The sequence below is a fragment of the Leucoraja erinacea genome, chromosome 1, assembly GCF_028641065.1.
Source record: "Leucoraja erinacea ecotype New England chromosome 1, Leri_hhj_1, whole genome shotgun sequence".
NCBI lineage: Eukaryota > Metazoa > Chordata > Chondrichthyes > Rajiformes > Rajidae > Leucoraja > Leucoraja erinaceus.
The window spans coordinates 72,820,563-72,836,333 of NC_073377.1; the positions used below are offsets into that span (position 1 = coordinate 72,820,563).

Here is a 15,771-nt window from a genome sequence, read left to right on the forward strand (position 1 = left end):
TCTTGTTTCTTCTTCTTGCGTATGGCGTGCACAGCCTAAAGTTGTAGGACATCTTGTTTTATTTGATCTTATTTGATTGTGCACGCCAGGTTGATTGTATTCGTCGAAACAGGGCGGACCACGAAGGTTGCAATCTCCCACCCCATCTTGTTTGTTATTATGTCTGTGATTCTGATCCTGAAATAACGCCAAAACGGTACACGTCAGCGCTACAATTTTTGGACCACCTTACTCACCGTTGTCCTGTGGTGTGCTGTATCAAGTTCCGTTCAGATTGATGGTATATTTTATGTTATTCACATTTTAAACTTTACAAAAAGCACTTTGACAAATTTTTCACTTCCATCTGCACTGCCCGTTAGCAGCGTATGATGTCACAATGGGAAGCCCGTTACAATGTTAACAGATGACAGGACTCCCAGTGCAATGAGAGATTTGTTACATTGTTGTAAGGAGAGGGGGGGAGTGGGGGAGGAGAGGATGAGAGAGCGAGGAGTGGGGGGAGAGCTCAGAGAAAAGACGGGGGTAAGAGCCATGGGGGAGAGGGAGGTATCACGGGGGAGGGGGGCAGGAGCCAGCGAGGGGGTCCAGAGGGGAAGGGGCTGGAGCTGGGGGCGTTGCGATGCTGGTGCATTTGGGACTGACAGCGAGCGCTGGATGCTCTCCTCCGCCGGGATCAGACTCTCCACTTTCCGTTTGGCGACATCTCCGACTCCGGGCCGGGCGGCTTCCGGTCCCTCGGAAAATTGTGTCTGGTTGGAGACCTCCGCTGGCCACCCGCAGCGTCCCTCAGCTCCAGTAAAGACGCGATGGTGCAGGAAGGGGTGGGCCGTCCCGGTGAGTGACAGGAGAAGAGACCAATCCGCGCGGCGCTGACTGGCAGGAGAGGAGATCGATCTGTGCATGCATGGTTTTTACGATGTTTAAACCTCGCTAACTTTTACAATATACTACCGATCGGGACAAAACTTGTTGCACTCGCGACACAGGAGAACGGTGAGTGAGCTGACGAAAAATCGGAGTGCTCTCTGGTACAGTTTTTGCGCAAATAGAAAGACCGCGCAAACTGGAAGAGCACAAGATCAGAGTTTTAGTTATGTATAGATTGTGTTTAGTGGGGGAGCGGGATTGGGGGGGGGGAGGTGAGGAGTGGGGGAGCAGGGAGATAGAGGGGGGTAGGTAGAGAAGAGGGGTTATAGAGAGAGGGAGGGAGCAACTGAGGGTAGGGGAAATGAGAGGGAGGGAGAGGTTGGGGAGGGGAGGAGGCGAGGAGAAAGAAGAGGGAGGGTGAGAGGAGGGGGAGGGAGTGCTGGGGGATGAGGGGGAATGAGCCGCGCCTGCGCAGTTGGGGAATATGGGTGAGTGGTGGAATATTGCATTCGGGGAACGGGTTGCGTTGGGGGAACGGGTGAGTGGTGGAATATTGTGTTGGGGGTACGGGACCCAACGGGTTCCACTTGGTCTTGTTTCATATTAAATAACACATTAACATTTCCTTTTTACTTGTGCCAAATTTCTACTTTTTTGCCTTGCCTGAAAATGTTGCTGCTATTGCTGTAGCATTCCATTACTTTGCCAATAATAAACACAGTCATTATTCGCAAGTGTGCCTTGATGTTGGCCTAACTCTATTCTTAGTCTGAAGAAGGGGCTCGACCCGAAACGTCACCCATTACGTCTCTGCCGAGATGCTGCCTGTCCCGGTGAGTTACTCCAGCTAAAACAACTAAATCCCCCCCCCATTCTGTACACCACTAAACACAACAATCCCCATGTCTACCATTCACAACCTGTACACCACCAGCACCAACAAGACCCAAGTCAACCATACACTGCCTCACATGCCCCCTGCATGGCCTACAGCAGTTTCATTGCAATGATGATTTAATTCCCAGGTTATTTATGTCAATGTGGTTTGTTCCACAGTTCAACAAGCAGAGACGAAAATAGGGCTGTCAAATGCTGCATGCAGATATTGCCCCCCTCTCCCCCCCCTTTATAATTGGGTAATTATCTGGTGCTTGGAGTCATGTGTAATGGCTTGCGTTACAATTAAAAATAACTTTGATATCTATTTTCTCTTTGGAAATAAAATCAACAGTGACAGGTACACACTGCTTGTTGTTTGAACTTTCTTTGTTTTAAGGTGATATTGATAACGTTTACCTTCCAAAGGTGACCTTTGCAATGTGGTTTAGCTCCCTGGTGACCTTTGCAATGTGATTTAGCTCCCTGTTTATGGGTTAAAAAAAAGGGCTCTGAATTCCCAGAGGGTTTTTCCCACTTTGTGTTGTAAATTTGGTGAAAATAGTAGAATTGCAACGTATGACATTTATCCAGAACCTAAACCAGGGGACGGTAACCGACGACCCCCAGGCCGAATGCGGCCCGTAACCCGAAATTATCCGGCCCGCAGGCGGATTTTTTCCCCAGTAATCATCCGGCCTGCCAAGCGCTGTCTGTACCGCATCCTGCGCAAAGTCGCCAGCACGGCCGCACACCTGCTGTGAACACATTTAAGAAAGAACTGCAGATGCTGGAAAAATCGAACGTAGACAAAAATGCTGGAGAAACTCAGCGGGTGAGACATGCAAGGATTGCATGATGCTGTCTCACCCGCTGAGTTTCTCCAGCATTTTTGTTTACCTTCTGCGAACACGTGATTTGATGCCTGCCATCCGGAGCGGGATGGGGTCGGGATCCATGTATACACGTGATAGATGTGGCGCTCCATCCGCTCACAAACATGCATCCTGGCCCCTATGCAGAACAAGGTTGCCGACCCCTGGCCTAAACTAATTTCCCACTGAAGCAACAGCAGGAGACTGAGAAAATCTAAATGGAAACTCAGGGAGATTTATTTGCCTTATAACCAACGTTCCTTTTAATATTGAAATAATGAAACCAGGTCAAAAGGTAAGTTATTGCAAACATTTTTTTTTCATCTGCTCATTAATCTCCATGGTGATGCTTACAGGCATTCAGGAGTTTAGACGCACCACTCTGCCATTACCACTAATCTGGCCCTTTCAACTATTCTCAGGTAAAGCCAAAAGTGGAGAGACCAAACACACCATTAAATCAATTTGGGGCATTTGTTGTGAAACGGTAAATATGTAAATTTATCCCCAGCTAAAGGGGTGACTGAGCAAATCAAACATATTAAAAGCAGCGGGGGAGGGGGAATGTTGGTATCCTTTATCAGTAGATTTTAGATCATTGAATTGTGATGGCCACATGATTTTTATGTGCTGAATGCAAGGATGTGACGGCAATGAGATGCTTTCCTTTAATAATAATATATAATAATAATAATAATAATAATAATTATTATTATTATTATTATTATTATTATTATAAAAAAGTCTGAAGAAGGGTCCCGACCCAAAACATCACCATCCTTTTTCTCCAGAGATGCTGCCTGACCCACTGAGTTACTCCAGCATTTGTGTCTATCAACCTACCTTTAATACTGCTTGCAAATATGTCAATTCTCCATTCTTGTGACTGTTAAACACATCCACTAAAATAGAAGAAACCAACCTACAGTATATGATACAAACCTATTCACCCTCAATTAGCACAAACACTGGTTTTGAAGTGCACTGGCTGTAAATCAATTTTGAATTAAGGAAACTTAAGGAGTTAGATTTAGCTCTTAGGGCTAAAGGAATCAAGGAATATGGGGAATAAGCAGGAACGATTTTAGATGATCAGCCATGATCATATTGAATGGTGGTGCTGGCTCAAAGGGCCAAATAACCTACTCCTGCATCTATTTTTCTATGTTTTCTATGATTCTATGAGTCATCTGCGTGTTGGAATAGAATTTATAGTGAGAAGTAAAAGTCAGGCAGCACTTAGCTCAGTAATGGAGGAAGTCGGACAGAAACTTCTGAAGTATACACTTGAGAAATTATAAACACAAATCCAAATGATCTGTTCAGTGATTTTGTTTTCTTACAGAAGATGTACTGTTTTGCACCAGGGTAATCTGTAGAAATCAGTGAACCACTGGGATCTTAAGATGTTAAGCATAAAAACATTGAAATGTGAGTTTTTTTATGTGATGGAAACCACAGCCACTGCTCAACAACTTTCCCTGCCCTAAACATTTAATCGTACAATTGATTCCATAATTTATAAATAATACAAAACAATTAAAGTTCAAAGTTTGTAATAGTTTACCTCCTGTAATATTTTTAATCCTATCATAAAATATTTTTTAAAAACTGGATAAAGTAGTACTTTTTGATTTCTGTCTGTAAAAATTGTACAATGTGAGTGGCTGCTCAGCCTACCTCGTGATTGTACTGATGCTAGTGATATCTCAGAACTAGCATGTGACAGCAAACAGCGTCAGAAACTTGAAATCCATACTACTGGGTTCATTAGATGATCGAGCATACTTTTTTAATGTCAGCAGCAAGGGCTTGTGACAGCAAAAGTGGGAGTGTAATGCCTCCCATGCTGCAAAAGTGACTGCTCTTCACAAATATTAATTAATGCTATGGGATGCTCTTAGATCGCACAGTTACAATAGGTTCTTTTGTCTCTGTGGCAGAATTATATTTTAGTCATGGATATTGGTGAGGCCGCTTTTGTTAGTATTGTGTTCGGGTTTGGTCGCCCAGCTGAAGGAGGAATATGTCATTTTGCTGCAAAGAGTCAGAGAAGAGACTTCCGAGGATGTTGCCAGGACCCGAAAGCCTGAGCTAAAGGGAGAGGCTGGGCAGGCTAGGACTGTATTCGCAGAGTGCAGGCAGGTGAGGAGTGATGTTGTAGGGGTGCATAAGATCACGAGGGAGATAGATGAGGTAGATGCTCAGGGTCTGTTACCCAGAATAGGAGAATTAAGAACCAGAGGACATACGTTTAAGGTGAGAGGGGAAAGATTTAATATGAATGTGAGGGGTGACTTTTTCACACAGATGGCACACACAAAATTGGATAGTTATATGGATGGGAAGGGAATGGAGGGTTATGGTCTGAGCGCAGGTATATGGGACTAGGGGAGATTATGTGTTCGGCACGGACTAGAAGGGTCGAGATGGCCTGTTTCCGTGCTGTAATTGTTATATGGTTATATGGTTATATGGTTAGATGGCAGTGGAACATGGAACAAGCTACCAGAGGAGGTAGCTGAGGCAGGGACTATAAAAACATTTAAAAGACATTTGAACAGGCACATGGATCGGAAAGATTTGGAGGGATATGGGCCAAATGCAGGCAAATGGGACTAGCATGGACGGGGTAGATTGGCTAGCATGGACGAGTTGGGCTGAAGGTCCTGCTTCCGTGATTCTATGATTCTCTATGACTTTGAATATACACTTCAGCTGTTTTGTCCATTTAGGAATTGTGCCAAGTAGCTTGATGTTTATCTAAACAGGCTGTACATATCCCCCAAATTCCACAGTAGATGGCACTGGAGTTGCTGACCTCGACTATCATGCCTCTTGGAATACAAAAACACGGATTCTGGCTAAACTGAGCTCTGGAAATTCAGCCCACAACCCTGATCACTACAAGAGCGTTCAGATGCAGAGTACATATGTTGTCATTGATTCGGGGCAGGTTTCTGTGGTCATTGCACCCACCACAATTGGCCTTATCCTCGTGGAATTCCCCATACATTGGTCGATGTATTTGTTGTTCGAGAAGAAACCATAGGTTGAGAGATGAGAGGAAAAAAAGACACAAATGGCTGGAGTAAGTCAGTGGGTCAGGCAGCATCTCTGGAAAACAAGGAGAGGTACCATTTTGGGTTGCGACCCTCCTTCAGACGGGTTGACTCTTTAGAAATCAGTCCACTATGTCAGATTAACCAGCAGCTTGGTTTGCTCAGGTTGTGTACTAAATCCCCAGGTAAACAAAGCATTATCCTTAAAACAAAGAGGGCCTCCTTTGTTAGCAGTTTCTAAATCCTAATGCAACTCACTTATAAAATCTAGATCCCACAACATCAAGTACCCGTGCTTGTGATTACATGTCAGTGGAATCTGAGTGTGGAATTCCCAGAACCAGGTAGCCTCTCTCGGACAGGAGAAGAAATCCAACATGTACGAATGACAGATGTGGATTGTGAATGTTGTGTGTGGACTCTGCTGTGCACCCGGGTTGCTAACAGTAGCGCCTGAGAGATTAAAGTTTCATTATTTAATAGAGCATATTTTCCAAGATGGGGAACGTACAGTACATGAGGGGAAACTCAAACTTTAATTCCACAACGTATTCTTTTAAGTAGTTTTTCGACCTGATTCAGGATCCTGGTGCCTTTATGAGATAGATCTTCTTCTTGCGTATGGTGTGCACAGCCTAAAGTTGTAGGACAACTTGTTCTATTTGATCTATTTGATTGTGCGCGCCAGGTTGATTGCATTTGTCGAAACAGGGCGGACCACGTGAAGGTTGCAACCTCCCACCCCTATGAGATGGGTTGCGTTGCGGAACAGGATGTAAGCTCCCAGCTTCTCAGGGTGGAGATGATGAGGCGGGATGAGTGTGACATTGTTTGATGTATCAGATAGGGGATCCAAGGAGCTCAGCGGTAGAAGAGATAGAAATGAAGCGTGTCAGGGTCTTGGTGATTTTAGACTTTAGAGATACAGCAGGGACACCGACCCTTCAGCCCACTGTCCGAGCGGACCAGTCTTCACGCTGTACACTACCAGCATTATCCCACACACTAGAGACAATTTACAATTTTACTGAAGCCAATTAAACTACAAACCTATATGTCTTTGAAGTGTGGGAGGAAACTGGAGCACCCAGAGAAAACCCACGAGGTCACAGGGAGAACGTACAAACTCCGCACAAACAGCACGTAGTCATGATCGAGCATGGGTCTATGGTGCTGTAAGGCCGCAGCTCTACCGCTGTGCCACTGTGCCACCCTAGACCATTGGGAGAAATTGGATAAATGGTGGAGGTGGAGCCCAGCCGTGTGGAAGAGGGTTCATGCATGGTGAATAATACACATCGTTCACGGGCCCCAGGAAACATTTCTTCTGCTGGGTCAGAAGCAGTGTAACAGTCCTTGCCTTTGTTCAGCTGCTATTTATCTATTTTATGGAGTTGAAACAATCCCATTATTTCCTATAATTTAATTTTACTCTACGATCATTTATAAAATGTAAATAAGCTGCAGTAATCAAATTATACATTTTCCAGTTTTGATGATAATAGTGAAGAATAAATGTTTAATGCAGCTTGCCCATTTTATTTATACAAATAAAAATCCAGGAAAATAGAAATACAGTGATGCATTAATTTTAGCCTTTATATAATACTAGACCAGGTGCAGACCCGTTGGGTCTGTTCCCCCAAAGTGCGGTTGCATCACACACACTAACAACACCCCGCACACATGCTACCTACCCCCCTTGATATTATATTAATATTATTTATTTGCTCCTTTTACCCCATAACCGCCCTATCCACTGACACATAGCCCCCAACTCACAGGCACATCTAGAGAGGGGGGGGGGTAGAGAGTGAGGCCAGAGAGACAATGGGGAGACACAGAGAGAGAGGGGCAGAGACAGAAGAGCAAGAGACAGAGGGAGAAGGGGGTGGAGGGGAGGGAGGAGGAGATGGGTGGGAGAGGATGGGTGGGTGAGGGGGGGAGGGTGGGGGAGGAGGGGAGAAGGAGATGGGGAGAGAGTGGGGAGGGGGAGACGGGGAGAGAGAGAGGGGGGGGAGGGAGAGAGAGGGGCAGCAGTTTGATTTTAGTGGGACCACGTGAAGGTTCCAATCTCCCACACCTGCCCCATTGTGATGTCATATATGTAAATGAGATCCATTGTGATTGGACATCTGTGAGGTGGCAATGACTCATGCAGCAGTTTGATTTTTTTTTTTTAATTATGTTTTGTGAACTATTCAAAATCTGGGGAAATAATTGACCAAATCTAGAGAGGAGTGCATTTATGAAATCGTAAGTTAAATCCCAACCGAAATTGTAAAAATCTCCGTGTTTTTGCGTCTGGTTTTCGAGGAGATACGTTTCACATGCAAAATAACACACACACATCCACACACACATACACACACGGAGTTTTAATAGATACTAGACCAAGTACAGACCCGTTGGGTCAGTTCCCGCAGCGGTTGCAAGGGGGGGGCGGCCTGATGTCATTGCGCCACGCCACGCGCTAGGCGTACGCCATCAAGATGCTGTGTACGACATCAAGACGCTGCGTATGACGTCAAGACGCCGCGTACGACGTTAAGACGCTGCATACGACGTCAAGACGCTGCGTACACCCGTCGAGACGCTGCGTATGCCCTCAATGCGCGCGGCGGGGGGGGAGGATTTTATTAAAAATGTGTACATAAAAACGACGAAATTTAATGAGGAGTGGATATGCGAATGTAAAAGTGAAATCGCTAAAGAAATGGAAAAAATCTCGGAGTTGTTGCGTGTGGTTTTGGCGGACCAACGAATCAAGGCCAAAAATCTAATCTGAAAATCTAATCTGACATACACCCACAAACAAACAAACACACACACACATATAGTTTTAAAAGTATATAGATATGATAAGCAATAAGAATCACCAGACTTAAGAATCAACAGACTTAGTTGCTGCTAGCTCTCAGTTGGAGGTATTCTTGAAGGGTTGATCATGTGATGTTCATGTCCCATGACATCTGATCATGTGATGTCCTACCACATGACATCAGCAAGTAAGAGTCTATACTATATAAGGGTTGGGTCAGCTCAGGTTGAGTTTTGATGTGTGTGACTTTATGCCAGGGATACTGTGAGAACTTTTGAGAATTGGGAAACCATCTTTGAGCAGGTGAAAGTGGATGGGGGGGAAGCTGGATTTGTGAGAGGAAATTTTTGATTTCATTGATGATACTGAAATTGCTCTGGTATTAACATTTGTGATACTATGTAACCAAGAGTGTTGCAATGACTCATTGGTAGTACTTTTATGTGTGTATAAATAACCATTGTAAGACTACAATACGCCATCTCTCACTTGTTGTATGTATGTAACCTTTTGATGTTCAAGCTGAAAATATAGATAACCATTTAAATGCACAAAGTTCATGCAGCCCCCTGAGTTAATAACACTCTTTGATAAGTTCCATCCAGTTCATGTGAAGGTGGCAATTCTACACTGGAAACCTATGCCACATAAGAGGGGAGGGGAGGAGGAGGATGGGAGGGGGGTGGGGTTCTGCTGATGTTCTCTCACCTTCCAATAGACATATAATCCTGTGACTCCATTCTCATAAGTGTAAGGAACTGACGTCAGCTATCCAAGGAGTTTGTGGTAGACCAAAATTTATAAATGTTGTTGATTTTCATTTTATTAATTCACATTTTTCAAGATTTTCTTTAGTTCCCCACCAATGATGCATTTGAACTTTGTATATCTGAGAGAGATGTGTTTATATTGTGGATATTTGGGGTAATGTGTCATTTAGAATAAAATGAGCGCTATCTTATCAAGGCTCATTTGTGCGAATGACTGTCAGCCACATGACTTGAAGCCACCCTGAATTTCAGTGAAGTCTGCAAACAGCCTGACCATCAGCATTTATTTTATCTTGGTGCAGTGGAAAATGTAATCATGTGTTCATTTTATCAATTGTTTATTGAAAGCCTTTGACTTTTTTTTAAATCAGGAGAGTGTCTGCTTTGCAATGTAAAAATAATTGTGAAACCAAGCCAATACTGTCCTCATCGAACATTAATGCACACAGAGGTTCCACAGTGAACACAATATAGCTGTCAATAGTTGTCCATGGGAGCTGCTGTTAGCTACTGCCAATCTGACCAAGTGTATTTAACTGCACTATGACTATAACTGAGCCTGAGACTTCTGTAGCACATGTGAATAACTCGGTGTTATTTGTTACAGTTCATCTGTTTTTCTCTATATGAAATGTAGCCCCTGTCCCACTTAGGAAACCTGAACAGAAACCTCTGGAGACTTTGCGCCCCACCCAAGGTTTCTGTGCAGTTCCCGGATATTTTTGTCAGTCTCCCTACCTCCTTCCACTACCCGCAACCTCCGGCAACCACCTGCAACCTCCGGGTGTTTTACTGACCTCTGCTGGTTAGCTGAAAGTTCATGACCTTCAAAAAATCTCATACTGCACGTAGAATCATTACAACTGGCCTTCTCTATTACTCCTTTCACAAACTATTGTGTGTGCACAAAGAACACAATGTTACCCCCTGCAGGACTGGGTAACACCCAGGTTTAGAGTTCAGGATTTTGAAGATATGTGCTTTATATTAAGTATCATAGTAGACGATACTGATCTTAAAAGTGTAAATGCAAATCAAACCTCACAAACACTTTAATTTGCCTGTGGTTTAAATTTGTTTTTTTAACGTTTTGGCACTGTATTACACATAAAGCAAGCGGTTAACATATCAAATTTGATGTTATTCAACCTCCTGAGTTTCAAAACAGGTAGTTTGCTCAACAGACAAAAACTATACCGATTTCCTGTTAGTTTCTAGTGTTGCTAAAGCAATGTGGACTGCATGGCTTTCAGCTATAGTTTAAAACCACCAATGCATTAAGCTAATTGCACGTAACATTATCTGTTGTATATGCACAGAGAATAAAGTATTTGCTTTAAGTGGCTAATTTGATTTGGGTGATCGAGAACAAAAGTGTTTAAATTTGAATAATGTAATACCCAGGATAATCACTTTACCACGTTATTTTCAGGGTTTTTATTTGAGGTTTTTTCCAAAATGTCAAAAGGATTTTATTTTTCTCCATGGCACAGTATTCCTCAGCATTGGTATTTCCCCCTTTTAATAGATAGTTTGAGTCCCATCCTAAACAAGGTTGAAAGCAGACAAATATTCTGGCCTATAATTGGTGTTGTACTGGTGACAAACCTATCAGCCTTTGCATTTGAGTAAAGCTGACCTCAACTTCACATGCCCATATGTATAATTAAACAAAATACATTTGGAGGTTCCTTTAATGCCCTCTACCTTCAAAGCTGTTCTTATGATCACAGATGTAGTTAGTAATTTGATATATTTTTCAGTTTGTTGGATGTTATTCTTGTTATAAATTTATCAGAAGTATTAGGAATAATTGAATGATGTATAGCTGGTGTTTTTGACACCGCCATAAGTCGTAATTCCTACTGAATAGCTGTGTGCAAGTTCCTCCATGTGTTTTATACATTCATAAATAGCCTGGTTTTTGCTGTTCCACACCAAACTGCTGCCATTTCCCAGGGCGGAATCTTATTGCTGGATCTCAGGATCCTCTGACTTACCAAAGTCAGTCAGATAAATTCAGGTGAAGCAAGATCATTGACAACAGGCCCATGGCATTAAATGGCTGGGTTTCATATTTCAGTTTACACTTTAATTCTATGTATGCATCTTAATCCCTTTTCAATTTAAACAAAAATGTTGAAAAGCACCCCCAATATGCTTTGACTTCCTGTTTAGCTGTCTGAGCAAATGTATTTGATTGGCTATTCCATCTAATTTTTCTCGTGACTTGATGCCACAGACACCATTTTTTTCCCCACCAGATTCAAAATCGCATTAGGCCAGTGGGAAGTACTCGACTCTTTGGGGCAGCTCCAGTAATGAGGCCACAAAACTCATTGCTGAATGCATAATTTAATTTTCATTTTGTATTTTCAATGAAACTACGGTAATCTCTGGTCAGAATATCGGCGTAATCATTGGATTTCACACAAAACTCGGTTAGAACACATGGTGGAGACACAAAGCACTGCCGCTGCTGGTTTGCAACATACAGTACTGCAGTAACTCAGCATGTCTGACCTCATCGCTGGAGAAACTGGACAGGAAAATTTTCGGGTTGGAGGTTAATGAGCTTTCACTTTTATGGCCCTGCTAAGAATGGACCATACAGACCCACACTGCCTTTTCTCTTTTTATTACATCCACAGAAGTTAGTGTCAATTGGGAAGGCAAGCTCCTCTCCTCAATGGGTAAATCAAACTCAAAATTGCTTCTCTGTCCAGATTTAATCAAAGTTATACCTTGTGTCACATTATGTTCCACAAACATTATGCATCACTGCACCCGTTCCCTTAACAGACCACAAGTCAATTGTGTTGTCTTCCTTTTATGGTCACTCATTAGCTGAGGACCAAGGCCCAGCGTTTTATTAAACCACATAATAATGTAAATACAACAATTCCCTTCTTTAGCTACAAATGTTTTGTTTACAATATCCCAGGTCTATTTTGCTACAGATGGCTTTTTGCTAACAGTTGGGTAATTTATAAAAATCAATTAAGCAAGTTGGCACATTGGAAGAACTCTATAGCAACTAGCCATTCTATCTACATTGCATATCTCTTCATCGAGTTGCTGTACATATCATTTTAATTCTGATTATTTGTTTTAATTTAGTATTAGTTTAGACAGAGTCCACACCGACCATCGATCACCCATTCACACAAGTTGAATTTAAATTAAATTGAAAACGTTATTGTCACATGTGCTTAGGTCATAAGGTCATAAAAGATGGGAGTAGAATTAGGCCATTCTGTCCATCAAGTCTACTCTGTCATTCAATCATGGCTGATCTATCTCGCCCTCCTAACCCCATTCTCCTGCCTCCTCCCCATAACCTCTGACGCCTGTAGTAATCAAGAATGTATCTACATTTGCTTCTATGTTATCCCACTTTCTAATCCACTCCTGACATACTGGGGGCAATTTACAGAGGCCAATTAACCTACAAACATTCACATTTTTGGGGTGTGAGAGGAAACCGGAGCAACCGGAGGCAATAATGATAGTTTGGTTGCTGTGTTTCCCTGCATTTCAGTGGGTGAGCACATTGAAGCATTCTGGGTTTGCAATAGTTGTTTTATAAGGAGCAGTGTGTTCCTTCACTGTCACAAAGCTAACTGAAGGTTCTTGTCTTTTTAGGTCCGAGCACAACTTGAATGGTTTTGACAGAATGACAGCTGAAGACTCCAACACCATGATGAGCACAGATTCCTGCAACATGTCTTCAACTAAAGCCATTGAAGGAGTTGCTGGTGCCCCTAATGAGGCCACCCTGCTGGCACTAATGGAGCGTACAGGCTACACGATGGTTCAGGAGAATGGCCAACGCAAGTATGGTGGGCCTCCTCCAGGGTGGGAAGGCCATCCTCCTCCCCGCGGCTGCGAGGTCTTTATTGGAAAGATTCCTCGCGATGTTTACGAAGATGAGCTGGTTCCCATTTTTGAGTCGGTGGGACGGATGTATGAGATGCGCTTGATGATGGACTTTGATGGTAAAAACCGTGGCTATGCCTTTGTCATGTTCACAGCCAAGCACGAGGCCAAAAGAGCTGTCCGAGAGCTTAATAATTACGAGATCCGTCCAGGCAGGTTGCTGGGTGTTTGCAGCAGTGTGGACAACTGTAGACTTTTCATCGGGGGCATCCCAAAAATGAAGAAAAGAGAAGAGATTTTAGAGGAGATTTCTAAAGTAACGGAAGGAGTGCTAGACGTGATTGTCTATGCCAGTGCAGCGGACAAGATGAAAAACCGAGGGTTTGCGTTTGTCGAGTATGAAAGTCACCGTGCTGCCGCCATGGCGCGCAGGAAGCTGATGCCTGGAAGAATCCAGCTGTGGGGTCATCAGATTGCAGTTGACTGGGCGGAGCCAGAGATCGACGTTGACGAAGATGTGATGGAAACCGTCAAGATTCTGTACGTGAGAAATCTGATGATCGAAACCATGGAGGAAACGATAAAAAAAGTCTTCAGCCAGTTCAACCCTGGGTGCGTGGAACGAGTAAAGAAGATTCGCGATTATGCGTTTGTCCATTTCTCCACGAGGGATGATGCAGTTCTAGCCATGGAGAAATTAAATGGGACTGACTTTGAAGGTTCCTACATCGAGGTGACCCTGGCCAAGCCCGTGGACAAAGAGCAGTACAGTCGTTACCAGAAGGCAGCAAAAGGTGGACCAACCGAAACTCCTCAAGCAAACATCGTCTACTCCTGTGATCCCTACACACTAGCTTACTACGGGTATCCCTACAGCACGCTGATTGGACCCAACAGAGAATATTTTGCCAAAGGTGAGTAAAATGTTAAGAATCGAAGAAGTATGAATATTATACGATGGATGGTGTGACTGATTATTTAATTCTCTCTTCCTCCCTTCACAATTGTGGGAGTTGCCACCAAGACCAGTGTTTATTACCCATCCTTCGTTGTTCTTGAGAAGGTGGTGGTGATCTGCCTTGTGAACCGCTGGTGTATGTGTGGTGAACACAGCGGTTTTAGAGAAGGAACTTGCCCAGTAAAGGTGAAGACATTGTGATGTATGTCCCAGTCAGAATGAATGTGATTCAGAGGAGATGGAGTTCCACTGCTTGGGGTCCTTGTCCTTCAGGGTGTTCAGGGATATGCCTTGGCAAGATATTGCAATGCATGATTGGCACCCTCCATCCACCATTTTAAAATATTTATTCCCTCCACAAATGCTGCTTGACCCACTGAGTCGCTGCAGTACTTTGTGTTTTATACCTCTGTGGTCCATGCACCATGACTGCAAAATACATACAATCTCAGAGAAGATGGAACAATGCACCATTGGTGAGGAGAATGGATGTTTCAAGCAGTTTAAATAGATTGCCAATCAAGCAAAGTACTTTGGCCTTATTGGTATTCAGCATTCATTTTAAAAAATTATTTTGGCATTGAACTCATCCACAAAAATCAGTATTCAAAGACATAATCACAGTAAGAGAGTGTTACAGTATGGAAACCGACCCTTCGGCCCAACTTGCCCACATGAGCCAGCCAACATGACCCAGCTACACTTGGTCCATATCCCTCCAAACCTGTCCTATCCAGGTACCTGCCTCACTGTTTCTTAAATGTTGGGAAAGTCCCTACCTCAACTACCTCCTCTGGCAGCTTGTTCCATACATTCACCATCCTTTGTGTGAAAAAGCTACCTCTCAGATTTCTATAAAACCTTTTCCCCTTCACCTTAAACCTATGTCCTCTGATCCTCGATACACCGACTCTGGGCAAGAGACTCTGTGTATCTTTCCAATCTATTCCTCTCATGATTTTATACACCTCAATAAGATCACCCCTCATCCTCCTGCGCTCCAAGGAATAGAGTCCCAGCCTACTCAACCTCTCCCGATAGCTCAGACCCTCTAGCCCCGGCAATATCCTTGTAAATCTTCTCTGTACCCTTTCCAGCTTGACAAACATATTTTCTATAACATGGTGCCCAGAATTGAGCGCAATACTTTCAGGCCTCATAGAAAATTCTGACTTTTGGAAAGTGGAAAGATAATAAGGGAGTTTGGAAGGGAATCACTTGCCTTTGATCTGTGCATCCAGTCATTTTATAATTAGTCATGTTTAAGTTTCTTGTCATAGTGATCGCCAGAACAAGAGACTTAAAAATTGCAATGGTGTTAAATGTCACGGTTAGGTAGTTAAAGTTCCTGTTGTTTGACATTCCCAGGAACTATGACTGTGGATTATCATAAAGCAAACAAAGGGGAAACAGATTATGAAAGAAAACTGGCAGGGAACATAAAAACTGACTGCAAAAGCATTTATAGATATGTAAAGAGAAAAAGATTAGTTAAAAAACAAATAGTAAAACAAATGTAGGTCCCTTGCAGTCAGAAACAGGTGAATTGATCATGCGGAACAAGGACATGGCAGACCAATTGAATAACTACTTTGGTTCTGTCTTCATTAAGGAAGAAATGGATAATCTGCGGGAAATAGCAGGGGGTTAAATAGAAGTG

General features: G+C 43.2%; 1 protein-coding gene across 17 annotated transcripts in view; it reads left to right on the forward strand.

Moving 5' to 3' along the window:
• Positions 1–15,771, forward strand: part of rbm47 (RNA binding motif protein 47) — a 212,798-nt gene that overhangs the window by 167,838 nt on the left and 29,189 nt on the right. For all 17 annotated transcript variants that reach the window (XM_055637224.1, XM_055637282.1, XM_055637183.1 and 14 more), the window contains one exon: positions 12,920–14,067. In XM_055637224.1, the coding sequence (XP_055493199.1) occupies positions 12,951–14,067 (1,117 nt within the window). In that variant the 5' untranslated portion in view covers positions 12,920–12,950. Of the gene's footprint in view, positions 1–12,919; positions 14,068–15,771 lie in introns of those variants that run through there.